This window comes from Oncorhynchus mykiss, chromosome 23 (assembly GCF_013265735.2).
Source record: "Oncorhynchus mykiss isolate Arlee chromosome 23, USDA_OmykA_1.1, whole genome shotgun sequence".
Lineage (NCBI taxonomy): Eukaryota > Metazoa > Chordata > Actinopteri > Salmoniformes > Salmonidae > Oncorhynchus > Oncorhynchus mykiss.
In genome coordinates, this window is record NC_048587.1 from 60,808,933 (window position 1) to 60,821,973 (window position 13,041).

The 13,041-nt window shown below is 44.1% G+C and overlaps 1 protein-coding gene across 3 annotated transcripts in view; it reads left to right on the plus strand.

Annotated features, from left to right (window-relative positions):
* Window positions 1-13,041, plus strand: part of LOC110516668 (lysosomal cobalamin transport escort protein LMBD1) — a 261,287-nt gene that overhangs the window by 162,867 nt on the left and 85,379 nt on the right. For all 3 annotated transcript variants that reach the window (XM_036960939.1, XM_036960940.1, XM_036960941.1), the window contains 2 exons: window positions 3,012-3,076; window positions 9,488-9,590. In XM_036960939.1, the coding sequence (XP_036816834.1) occupies window positions 3,012-3,076; window positions 9,488-9,590 (168 nt within the window). The remainder of the gene's footprint in view (window positions 1-3,011; window positions 3,077-9,487; window positions 9,591-13,041) is intronic.

The window sequence follows — 13,041 nt, forward strand, 5'->3', positions numbered from 1 at the left end:
TGTAGTGGGGTTTAGTCTGCTCCTCTGTGCTGTACCAAAGGCCTTGTGGTGGGGTTTACACACACACACACACACACACACACACACACACACACAGACACAGACACAGACACAGACAGACAGAGAGAGAACGGTATAACAACATCATACAGTAGCCTCCCGTACCATCTCCTGTCTGATACAGACAAAGCCCTTCTCCCAGTGCAGAGCAGATCTTGCTTCAAATACTATTTAAAATCATTTAAAATGCTTTATCTGTGCTTGATTGAACTTGTCTGGCACAATGGAACTATTTCACTTGTCCCAAAATGGCGATCCCCACCCATCTGGCAATCCAGGCAGACGAAAGACTACATGACTGATCCAGACAGATGAACCCTCTGACCGAGCCATCTCTACACATACTGTCTGGTCATTATCATAGAGGGGATGGAGGCACCTCTCACTCTTTCTTTCTCTCTATTAAAAAATGATAGGCGAGGGCCATCTCTCTTCAATACCCTGCCAATCAATATATATTGAGAAAACGGAAGGGCAGCCTGAACGTGCACACACACAGACAGACACACAGACACACACACACAGACTGATAAAGCATGTCTGGTTGGAGGGGTGTATGCTGGGTGACGAACATTCAGAAATCTCTTCCAATACACATTGCCTGTGAGCGTCAGAGGTGAACCAGTTCGAGCAAGACGTTCATCAGCATTTCTCTGACTACATTCCTCCATTGAGTCAAAAAACGTCTGATTCTAGGAGGACCATGAACTGTTGATATCGAATACAAGTAGAAGGACTTCTGTCAGAGGTTGCTTGTTGTGAACGCTGAGGGAACTTTATGCACTTGGCCAGATGATTCTGCATCTTTGTTGCATTCTTCACATATGATCTGGCACAGTATTTGCAAATGAACACAGCTTTTCCTTCTACATTTGCTGCAGTGAAATGTCTCTACACATCTGACAGTTTCCGTGGCATTTTCCTGTAAAGATTAGAAACAAATGTGTAAAAAAGGAAATAATAAAATTCCATGTACAGATAAATAGTTAATCAGTTAGATTAAACAGCTCCTTAGTAAGATAAGATACGTGTTTAAAATGAAAAGTATGGAAACCGGTGAATTGATACTCAGTTAGCAGGCTCAAACACGCTAAAACCCGCATGGTAGAAAAAACTAACAGACATTGTTAACAAGATAGAAATTATTTAAACACACTTTGCTGTAGGCTACTATTTACTAGTTAACAAAAAAATGATTTATGTAATAGAAAATATATTCACCCCACCCAGTATTGTTATCAAAACTTACCAGAAAGCATGTAGTCCTTGGCTCAGACAGCTCAATGCCATCTCATTATTTTGCAAGATCTTGAGAGTCAGCTGTACATGTGATGGCAGAATGCACTGTGCATGTAGAGGGTTGCAACTCCATTGAATTGGGGATAGTTTAACCAAAATATGCCACAAGACCTAGAATTGCCTTATGTTTATCCCACAAAAAAAGGTTCACTGTTATAAGCTAACTTTTTTTGGAATGAACTTAAGCAAAATTCCCAGGCTTGACTTCCCATGGAACAGCCTTTGCAACCCTACATGTGGGACACAGCCGTGGTTATTACAGGGATACTACATGTGGGACACAGCCGTGGTTATTACAGGGATACTACATGTGGGACACAGCCGTGGTTATTACAGGGATACTACATGTGGGACACAGTCGTGGTTATTACAGGGATACTACATGTGGGACACAGTCGTGGTTATTACAGGGATACTACATGTGGGACACAGTCGTGGTTATTACAGGGATACTACATGTGGGACACAGCCGTGGTTATTACAGGGATACTACATGTTGTTCACAGAGAGACAGCATTTTCTGAAGGAGACACAGTTAGACCCAGAAGATTAACACAGGCTGTCAGATGTGATTGGGTTCAGCAATGTCATGGTGTTTGTGTCTGTGTGCGCGTGTGTTTGGTGTGTGTGTGTGTGTGTTGTGGAGTGCCTGTATCTGGCATATGTGTGTACATGTGTTTGACTGTATTTTTTCCCCTGGTGGCCAAAGTTGGTAAGTGACATTTTTAGCTGACCTGAGGCCAGAAGGGCCACTGGAAGGCTGGCAAGCAGACAGACAGACACACACACACACACACACACACACACACACACACACACACACACACACACACACACACACACACACACACACACACACAGAGACACTCACTCACTCAGACACGCACACACACACACACACAGACACACACACACTCACAGACACACACTCACAGACACACACACACACACTCTCACAGACACACACACACACACACAGTCAACAGAGGTCTGGGCCTCTGTTTCGCCTCCCTGTCACCTTTGGCAGCAGTAGCAGACCGCGCTCTGTGCCCGGCCAGTCCATATGGCCATGCTTTGACAAATGACATGACCTTTAGGTTAAAGTCTGAAGGCTCATGAGTTGCCATTCTAACACGTTTCAGTCCCCTCTGCATGTAGTCTACAGCATGGAGGATATTAATACCGAACACTTCCCTTGTGACTGATGCCTTCAACAACATAACATCTCTTTTATCTTCTCTCTTTCTCTCGCCTTTTCGTTCTTTCTTTGTCTCTTTCTCCTTTCTTTCTCTCCCTCTCCCTCCTCTCTCTCCCTCTCCCTCCTCTCTCTCCCTCCTCTCTTTCTCTCCCTATTCCATCTCCCTCCTCTCTCTCCCTCCTCTCTTTCTCTCCCTATTCCCCCTCCCTCCTCCCTTTCTCTCCCTCCCTTTCTCTCCCTCCCCCTCCCTCTCTCTCTCTCTCCCTCCCTCCTCTCTCTCTCCCTCTCCTTCCTCTCTTTCTCTCCCTATTCCTCCTCTCTCTCTCTCTCTTTCTCTCCCTATTCCCCCTCCCTCCTCCCTTTCTCTCCCTCCCCCTCTCTCCCTCCCCCTCTCTCTCTCTCTCTCCCTCTCTCTCCCTATTCCTCCTCTCTCTCTCTCTCTCTCTCTCTCCAGATTCTGCTGGGAATTTTCTTCATCCTGTTCGCTCTGCTGTTTGTTGTTGCTCTGTTCATTTCAAAGTAAGTAGACTCCTGTACACCTAACCTGCCATACAAATGTAATGCAGTCACTCTTATTTACTACAACACTGAAGTATTACTGTTTCTGGGTACGATAGAAATAGTTAGTATAGATAGTACAGGCCCACGTCGCACAGACAGTGTTGTTACTAAGACTCATGAGTCAAACGTCAACTCTAGTAACTGTACTTAGTGTAGCCTGAGAAGTTGCAGGGTCCTTTCATTGTGATTGTAGTTAGTGTAGCCTGAGAAGTTGCAGGGTCCTGACAGTGTGATTGTAGTTAGTGTAGCCTGAGAAGTTGCAGGGTCCTTTCATTGTGATTGTAGTTAGTGTAGCCTGAGAAGTTGCAGGGTCCTGACAGTGTGATTGTAGTTAGTGTAGCCTGAGAAGTTGCAGGGTCCTTTCATTGTGATTGTAGTTAGTGTAGCCTGAGAAGTTGCAGGGTCCTGACAGTGTGATTGTAGTTAGTGTAGCCTGAGAAGTTGCAGGGTCCTGACAGTGTGATTGTAGTTAGTGTAGCCTGAGAAGTTGCAGGGTCCTGACAGTGTGATTGTAGTTAGTGTAGCCTGAGAAGTTGCAGGGTCCTGACAGTGTGATTGTAGTTAGTGTAGCCTGAGAAGTTGCAGGGTCCTTTCATTGTGATTGTAGTTAGTGTAGCCTGAGAAGTTGCAGGGTCCTGACAGTGTGATTGAAGTTAGTGTAGCCTGAGAAGTTGCAGGGTCCTGACAGTGTGATTGTAGTTAGTGTAGCCTGAGAAGTTGCAGGGTCCTGACAGTGTGATTGTAGTTAGTGTAGCCTGAGAAGTTGCAGGGTCCTGACAGTGTGATTGTAGTTAGTGTAGCCTGAGAAGTTGCAGGGTCCTGACAGTGTGATTGTAGTTAGTGTAGCCTGAGAAGTTGCAGGGTCCTTTCATTGTGATTGTAGTTAGTGTAGCCTGAGAAGTTGCAGGGTCCTGACAGTGTGATTGTAGTTAGTGTAGCCTGAGAAGTTGCAGGGTCCTGACAGTGTGATTGTAGTTAGTGTAGCCTGAGAAGTTGCAGGGTCCTGACAGTGTGATTGTAGTTAGTGTAGCCTGAGAAGTTGCAGGGTCCTTTCATTGTGATTGTAGTTAGTGTAGCCTGAGAAGTTGCAGGGTCCTGACAGTGTGATTGAAGTTAGTGTAGCCTGAGAAGTTGCAGGGTCCTGACAGTGTGATTGTAGTTAGTGTAGCCTGAGAAGTTGCAGGGTCCTGACAGTGTGATTGTAGTTAGTGTAGCCTGAGAAGTTGCAGGGTCCTTTCATTGTGATTGTAGTTAGTGTAGCCAGAGAAGTTGCAGGGTCCTGACAGTGTGATTGTAGTTAGTATAGTTAGTGTAGTTAGTGTAGCCTGAGAAGTTGCAGGGTCCTTTCATTGTGATTGTAGTTAGTGTAGCCAGAGAAGTTGCAGGGTCCTGACAGTGTGATTGAAGTTAGTGTAGCCTGAGAAGTTGCAGGGTCCTGACAGTGTGATTGTAGTTAGTGTAGCCTGAGAAGTTGCAGGGTCCTGACAGTGTGATTGTAGTTAGTGTAGCCTGAGAAGTTGCAGGGTCCTGACAGTGTGATTGTACTTAGTGCAGCCTGAGAAGTTGCAGGGTCCTGACAGTGTGATTGTAGTTAGTGTAGCCTGAGAAGTTGCAGGGTCCTGACAGTGTGATTGTAGTTAGTGTAGCCTGAGAAGTTGCAGGGTCCTGACAGTGTGATTGTAGTTAGTGTAGCCTGAGAAGTTGCAGGGTCCTTTCATTGTGATTGTAGTTAGTGCAGCCTGAGAAGTTGCAGGGTCCTGACAGTGTGATTGTAGTTAGTGTAGCCTGAGAAGTTGCAGGGTCCTGACAGTGTGATTGTAGTTAGTGTAGCCTGAGAAGTTGCAGGGTCCTGACAGTGTGATTGTAGTTAGTGTAGTTAGTGTAGCCTGAGAAGTTGCAGGGTCCTTTCATTGTGATTGTAGTTAGTGCAGCCTGAGAAGTTGCAGGGTCCTGACAGTGTGATTGTAGTTAGTGTAGCCTGAGAAGTTGCAGGGTCCTGACAGTGTGATTGTAGTTAGTGTAGTTAGTGTAGTTAGTGTAGCCAGAGAAGTTGCAGGGTCCTTTCATTGTGATTGTAGTTAGTGTAGCCTGAGAAGTTGCAGGGTCCTGACAGTGTGATTGTAGTTAGTGTAGCCAGAGAAGTTGCAGGGTCCTTTCATTGTGATTGTAGTTAGTGTAGCCTGAGAAGTTGCAGGGTCCTGACAGTGTGATTGTAGTTAGTGTAGCCAGAGAAGTTGCAGGGTCCTTTCATTGTGATTGTAGTTAGTGTAGCCTGAGAAGTTGCAGGGTCCTTTCATTGTGATTGTAGTTAGTGTAGCCTGAGAAGTTGCAGGGTCCTGACAGTGTGATTGTAGTTAGTGTAGCCAGAGAAGTTGCAGGGTCCTTTCATTGTGATTGTAGTTAGTGTAGCCTGAGAAGTTGCAGGGTCCTGACAGTGTGATTGAAGTTAGTGTAGCCTGAGAAGTTGCAGGGTCCTGACAGTGTGATTGTAGTTAGTGTAGCCTGAGAAGTTGCAGGGTCCTTTCATTGTGATTGTAGTTAGTGTAGCCTGAGAAGTTGCAGGGTCCTTACAGTGTGATTGTAGTTAGTGTAGCCTGAGAAGTTGCAGGGTCCTGACAGTGTGATTGTAGTTAGTGTAGCCTGAGAAGTTGCAGGGTCCTGACAGTGTGATTGTAGTTAGTGTAGCCTGAGAAGTTGCAGGGTCCTGACAGTGTGATTGTAGTTAGTGTAGCCTGAGAAGTTGCAGGGTCCTGACAGTGTGATTGTAGTTAGTGTAGCCAGAGAAGTTGCAGGGTCCTGACAGTGTGATTGTAGTTAGTGTAGTTAGTGTAGCCAGAGAAGTTGCAGGGTCCTGACAGTGTGATTGTAGTTAGTGTAGTTAGTGTAGTTAGTGTAGCCAGAGAAGTTGCAGGGTCCTTTCATTGTGATTGTAGTTAGTGTAGCCAGAGAAGTTGCAGGGTCCTGACAGTGTGATTGTAGTTAGTGTAGTTAGTGTAGTTAGTGTAGCCAGAGAAGTTGCAGGGTCCTTTCATTGTGATTGTAGTTAGTGTAGCCTGAGAAGTTGCAGGGTCCTGACAGTGTGATTGAAGTTAGTGTAGCCTGAGAAGTTGCAGGGTCCTGACAGTGTGATTGTAGTTAGTGTAGCCTGAGAAGTTGCAGGGTCCTGACAGTGTGATTGTAGTTAGTGTAGCCTGAGAAGTTGCAGGGTCCTGACAGTGTGATTGTAGATAGTGTAGCCTGAGAAGTTGCAGGGTCCTGACAGTGTGATTGTAGATAGTGTAGCCTGAGAAGTTGCAGGGTCCTGACAGTGTGATTGTAGTTAGTGTAGCCTGAGAAGTTGCAGGGTCCTGACAGGGTGATTGAAGTTAGTGTAGCCTGAGAAGTTGCAGGGTCCTGACAGTGTGATTGTAGTTAGTGTAGCCTGAGAAGTTGCAGGGTCCTGACAGTGTGATTGTAGTTAGTGTAGCCTGAGAAGTTGCAGGGTCCTGACAGTGTGATTGTAGATAGTGTAGCCTGAGAAGTTGCAGGGTCCTGTCATATCTCATATCTGATAAAATTCAAATGGATTTATGATGCATGGTTAAACTAATGTGAAATAGTTTGTGTCTGTTATAGTAACGTGCTGTTAGACTCATGTGAAATAGTTTGTGTCTGTTATAGTAACGTGCTGTTAAACTCATGTGAAATAGTTTGTGTCTGTTATAGTAACGTGCTGTTAGACTCATGTGAAATAGTTTGTGTCTGTTATAGTAACGTGCTGTTAAACTCATGTGAAATAGTTTGTGTCTGTTATAGTAACGTGCTGTTAGACTCATGTGAAATAGTTTGTGTCTGTTATAGTAACGTGCTGTTAAACTCATGTGAAATAGTTTTTATCTGTTATAGTAACGTGCTGTTAGACTCGTGAAATAGTTTGTGTCTGTTATAGTAACGTGCTGTTAAACTCATGTGAAATAGTTTGTGTCTGTTATAGTAACGTGCTGTTAAACTCATGTGAAATAGTTTGTGTCTGTTATAGTAACGTGCTGTTAAACTCATGTGAAATAGTTTGTGTCTGTTATAGTAACGTGCTGTTAGACTCATGTGAAATAGTTTGTGTCTGTTATAGTAACGTGCTGTTAGACTCATGTGAAATAGTTTTTATCTGTTATAGTAACGTGCTGTTAGACTCATGTGAAATAGTTTGTGTCTGTTATAGTAACGTGCTGTTAGACTCATGTGAAATAGTTTGTGTCTGTTATAGTAACGTGCTGTTAGACTCATGTGAAATAGTTTGTGTCTGTTATAGTAACGTGCTTTTAGACTCATGTGAAATAGTTTGTGTCTGTTATAGTAACGTGCTGTTAAACTCATGTGAAATAGTTTGTGTCTGTTATAGTAACGTGCTGTTAAACTCATGTGAAATAGTTTGTGTCTGTTATAGTAACGTGCTGTTAAACTCATGTGAAATAGTTTGTGTCTGTTATAGTAACGTGCTGTTAAACTCATGTGAAATAGTTTGTGTCTGTTATAGTAACGTGCTGTTAGACTCATGTGAAATAGTTTGTGTCTGTTATAGTAACGTGCTGTTAAACTCATGTGAAATAGTTTTTGTCTGTTATAGTAACGTGCTGTTAAACTCATGTGAAATAGTTTTTATCTGTTATAGTAACGTGCTGTTAGACTCATGTGAAATAGTTTGTGTCTGTTATAGTAACGTGCTGTTAAACTCATGTGAAATAGTTTGTGTCTGTTATAGTAACGTGCTGTTAAACTCATGTGAAATAGTTTGTGTCTGTTATAGTAACGTGCTGTTAAACTCATGTGAAATAGTTTGTGTCTGTTATAGTAACGTGCTGTTAGACTCATGTGAAATAGTTTGTGTCTGTTATAGTAACGTGCTGTTAAACTCATGTGAAATAGTTTGTGTCTGTTATAGTAACGTGCTGTTAGACTCATGTGAAATAGTTTGTGTCTGTTATAGTAACGTGCTGTTAAACTCATGTGAAATAGTTTGTGTCTGTTATAGTAACGTGCTGTTAGACTCATGTGAAATAGTTTGTGTCTGTTATAGTAACGTGCTGTTAAACTCATGTGAAATAGTTTGTGTCTGTTATAGTAACGTGCTGTTAGACTCATGTGAAATAGTTTGTGTCTGTTATAGTAACGTGCTGTTAAACTCGTGAAATAGTTTGTGTCTGTTATAGTAACGTGCTGTTAGACTCATGTGAAATAGTTTGTGTCTGTTATAGTAACGTGCTGTTAAACTCATGTGAAATAGTTTGTGTCTGTTATAGTAACGTGCTGTTAAACTCATGTGAAATAGTTTGTGTCTGTTATAGTAACGTGCTGTTAAACTCATGTGAAATAGTTTGTGTCTGTTATAGTAACGTGCTGTTAAACTCATGTGAAATAGTTTGTGTCTGTTATAGTAACGTGCTGTTAGACTCATGTGAAATAGTTTGTGTCTGTTATAGTAACGTGCTGTTAAACTCATGTGAAATAGTTTGTGTCTGTTATAGTAACGTGCTGTTAGACTCATGTGAAATAGTTTGTGTCTGTTATAGTAACGTGCTGTTAAACTCATGTGAAATAGTTTGTGTCTGTTATAGTAACGTGCTGTTAAACTCATGTGAAATAGTTTGTGTCTGTTATAGTAACGTGCTGTTAAACTCGTGAAATAGTTTGTGTCTGTTATAGTAACGTGCTGTTAAACTCATGTGAAATAGTTTGTGTCTGTTATAGTAACGTGCTGTTAGACTCATGTGAAATAGTTTGTGTCTGTTATAGTAACGTGCTGTTAAACTCATGTGAAATAGTTTGTGTCTGTTATAGTAACGTGCTGTTAAACTCATGTGAAATAGTTTGTGTCTGTTATAGTAACGTGCTGTTAGACTCATGTGAAATAGTTTGTGTCTGTTATAGTAACGTGCTGTTAAACTCATGTGAAATAGTTTGTGTCTGTTATAGTAACGTGCTGTTAGACTCATGTGAAATAGTTTGTGTCTGTTATAGTAACGTGCTGTTAAACTCATGTGAAATAGTTTTTGTCTGTTATAGTAACGTGCTGTTAAACTAATGTGAAATAGTTTGTGTCTGTTATAGTAACGTGCTGTTAGACTCATGTGAAATAGTTTGTGTCTGTTATAGTAACGTGCTGTTAAACTCATGTGAAATAGTTTGTGTCTGTTATAGTAACGTGCTGTTAAACTCATGTGAAATAGTTTGTGTCTGTTATAGTAACGTGCTGTTAAACTCATGTGAAATAGTTTGTGTCTGTTATAGTAACGTGCTGTTAAACTCATGTGAAATAGTTTGTCTGTGAATGTACCCTCCTGTGAACAATCATTTCCTTGGAAGAGAACTAAACTAGTCTGTTCTGTTCTGCAGTTTGGACAAAGCTCTTCACTCTGCTGGCATCAGTTCTGGCTTCATGGTGTTTGGCACCAACCTGACCAACCCTCTGAATGAACTCCTGCTGACTCTACAGCCTGTGAGTACTGTTTGTGTGTCTGTGTGTAGATGAATGCACTTACTGTAAGTCGCTCTGAATAAGAACGTCTGCTAAATGACAAAACGGTTAAGTGTTTGTGTGTGTCTATGTGTATACCATGTGTGTCTGCGCACAGCCTGGGAGTATACTGAAGCCCTCTTTCCTTAAAGTGGGATAATGTTCCATGCCGTTGGCCACAGTGGGATAATGTTCATAATTTTTAACTTTTAGATATTACTTTATCAGAAGTGTGGAATGGTAAGTTGCTCGGTAGAGATTTAAATGAGTAGTTCAATGTAGTTTACTTTAATTTGATGTTAGTAGTGGAATGGTAAGTGTTCCGGTGCCTTGGTATATAATCGTTCCATTGCCACCCTTCGTCATCGTTGTCAAATCAGCTAATTAGATCAAGAAGTACTAGAGAAAGTATGGGTCCCAAATGGCACTCCATTCCCTATATAGTGCACTACTTTTGACAAGATCCCTATGGGCCCAGGTTAAAAGTAGTGCACTATATATGGAATAAGGTGCCATTTTGGGACACAGCCAGAGAGAAGTCCTGGCCGTTGATTTCTGCAATTAGAGTAGGATACTTTAATTAAAATGTATTATTCCCCTAGGACCCATGGTGAAGGAGAATAATCACCACCACATTACTGGAGGATTCATAATGTCTTCTCTGTGATGTGAATCACCAAAACCCTGGGTTCCTAATCCCTACACAGCGCACTACTTGTGAGAGATAGAGAGAGAGTTGTTGACATTATATAGAACATAGGCTGCTATTTGAGATCATCCAGACCCTGATTGGCTTGTAGGAGGATATGATGATGGGAATTGTAAAGGTCACAGTGTATCCTACTATTTAAAATGCATGTCAAGCCCAGTCGGAGTTATGAGTGTAAAGCTGCCAAAGTGCCAGGCATTAACATTTCCTCCACAGTGACGTGCAGCCAAAGCAACTTATTGGACAGTCCTTTTCCCTCAGCATGACTTTCAAAGGGTTTTCAAATACTTTTAAATATATTATTTTTTGAGCGACCCACTGAAGCGAACACACAGCTAGACGCACACACACACACACACACACCTACAGTTTCTCAATATGTATACTACCATGCTCCATACTTTCATGCTCTGAGTGCATTCTCTGAAGACGTTCTCTTCAGTACGTTCCTGTATTACCTCACGCTGAGCAGCACTCCCCCTACTGTATTACCTCACACTGAGCAGCACTCTCCCTACTGTATTACCTCACGCTGAGCAGCATTCCCCCTACTGTATTACCTCACGCTGAGCAGCACTCTCCCTACTGTATTACCTCATGCTGAGCAGCACTCCCCCTACTGTATTACCTCACGCTGAGCAGCACTCCCCCTACTGTATTACCTCACGCTGAGCAGCACTCCGCCTACTGTATTACCTCATGCTGAGCAGCACTCTCCCTACTGTATTACCTCACGCTGAGCAGCGCTCCCCCTACTGTATTACCTCACGCTGAGCAGCACTCCCCCTACTGTATTACCTCACGCTGAGCAGCACTCTCCCTACTGTATTACCTCACGCTGAGCAGCACTCCCCCTACTGTATTACCTCACGCTGAGCAGCACTCCCCCTACTGTATTACCTCACACTGAGCAGCACTCCCCCTACTGTATTACCTCACGCTGAGCAGCACTCCCCCTACTGTATTACCTCACGCTGAGCAGCACTACCCCTACTGTATTACCTCACACTGAGTAGCACTCCCCCTACTGTATTACCTCAAGCCGAGCAGCACTCCCCCTACTGTATTACGTCACGCTGAGCAGCACTACCCCTACTGTATTACCTCAAGCCGAGCAGCACTCTCCCTACTGTATTACCTCATGCTGAGCAGCACTCCCCCTACTGTATTACCTCACGCTGAGCAGCACTCCCCCTACTGTATTACCTCACGCTGAGCAGCACTCCCCCTACTGTATTAACTCACGCTGAGCAGCACTACCCCTACTGTATTACCTCACACTGAGCAGCACTCCCTCTACTGTATTACCTCACACTGAGCAGCACTCCCCCTACTGTATTACCTCACACTGAGCAGCACTCCCCCTACTGTATTACCTCAAGCTGAGCAGCACTCCCCCTACTGTATTACCTCACGCTGAGCAGCACTCTCCCTTCTGTATTACCTCATGCTGAGCAGCACTCCCCCTACTGTATTACCTCACGCTGAGCAGCACTACCCCTACTGTATTACCTCATGCTGACCTGCACTCCCCCTACTGTATTACCTCACGCTGAGCAGTACTCCCCCTACTGTATTACCTCACACTGAGCAGCACTCCCCCTACTGTATTACCTCACGTTGAGCAGCACTCCCCCTACTGTATTACCTCACGTTGAGCAGCACTCCCCCTACTGTATTACCTCACTGAGCAGCACTCCCCATACTGTATTACCTCACGCTGAGCAGCACTCCCCCTACTGTATTACCTCAGGCTGAGCAGCACTCCCCCTACTGTATTACCTCATGCTGAGCAGCACTCCCCCTACTGTATTACCTCACACTGAGCAGCACTCCCCCTACTGTATTACCTCACGCTGAGCAGCACTCCCCCTACTGTATTACCTCACACTGAGCAGCACTCCCCATACTGTATTACCTCATGCTGAGCAGCACTCCCCCTACTGTATTACCTCACACTGAGCAGCACTCCCCCTACTGTATTACCTCACGCTGAGCAGCACTCCCCCTACTGTATTACCTCACACTGAGCAGCACTCCCCATACTGTATTACCTCACTGAGCAGCACTCCCCATACTGTATTACCTCACACTGAGCAGCACTCCCCATTCTGTATTACCTCACTCTGAGCAGCATTCCCCCTACTGTATTACCTCACGCTGAGCAGCACTCCCTCTACTGTATTACCTCACACTGAGCAGCACTCCCCCTACTGTATTACCTCACGCCGAGCAGCACTCCCCCTACTGTATTACCTCACACTGAGCAGCACTCCCCCTACTGTATTACCTCACGCTGAGCAGCACTCCCCCTACTGTATTACCTCACACTGAGCAGCACTCCCCATACTGTATTACCTCACTGAGCAGCACTCCCCATACTGTATTACCTCACACTGAGCAGCACTCCCCATTCTGTATTACCTCACTCTGAGCAGCATTCCCCCTACTGTATTACCTCACGCTGAGCAGCACTCCCCCTACTGTATTACCTCACACTGAGCAGCACTCCCCCTACTGTATTACCTCACGCCGAGCAGCACTCCCCCTACTGTATTACCTCACACTGAGCAGCACTCCCCCTACTGTATTACCTCACGCTGAGCAGCACTCCCCCTACTGTATTACCTCACGCTGAGCAGCACTCCCTCTACTGTATTACCTCACACTGAGCAGCACTGCCCCTACTGTATTACCTCACGCTCAGCAGCACTCCCCCTACTG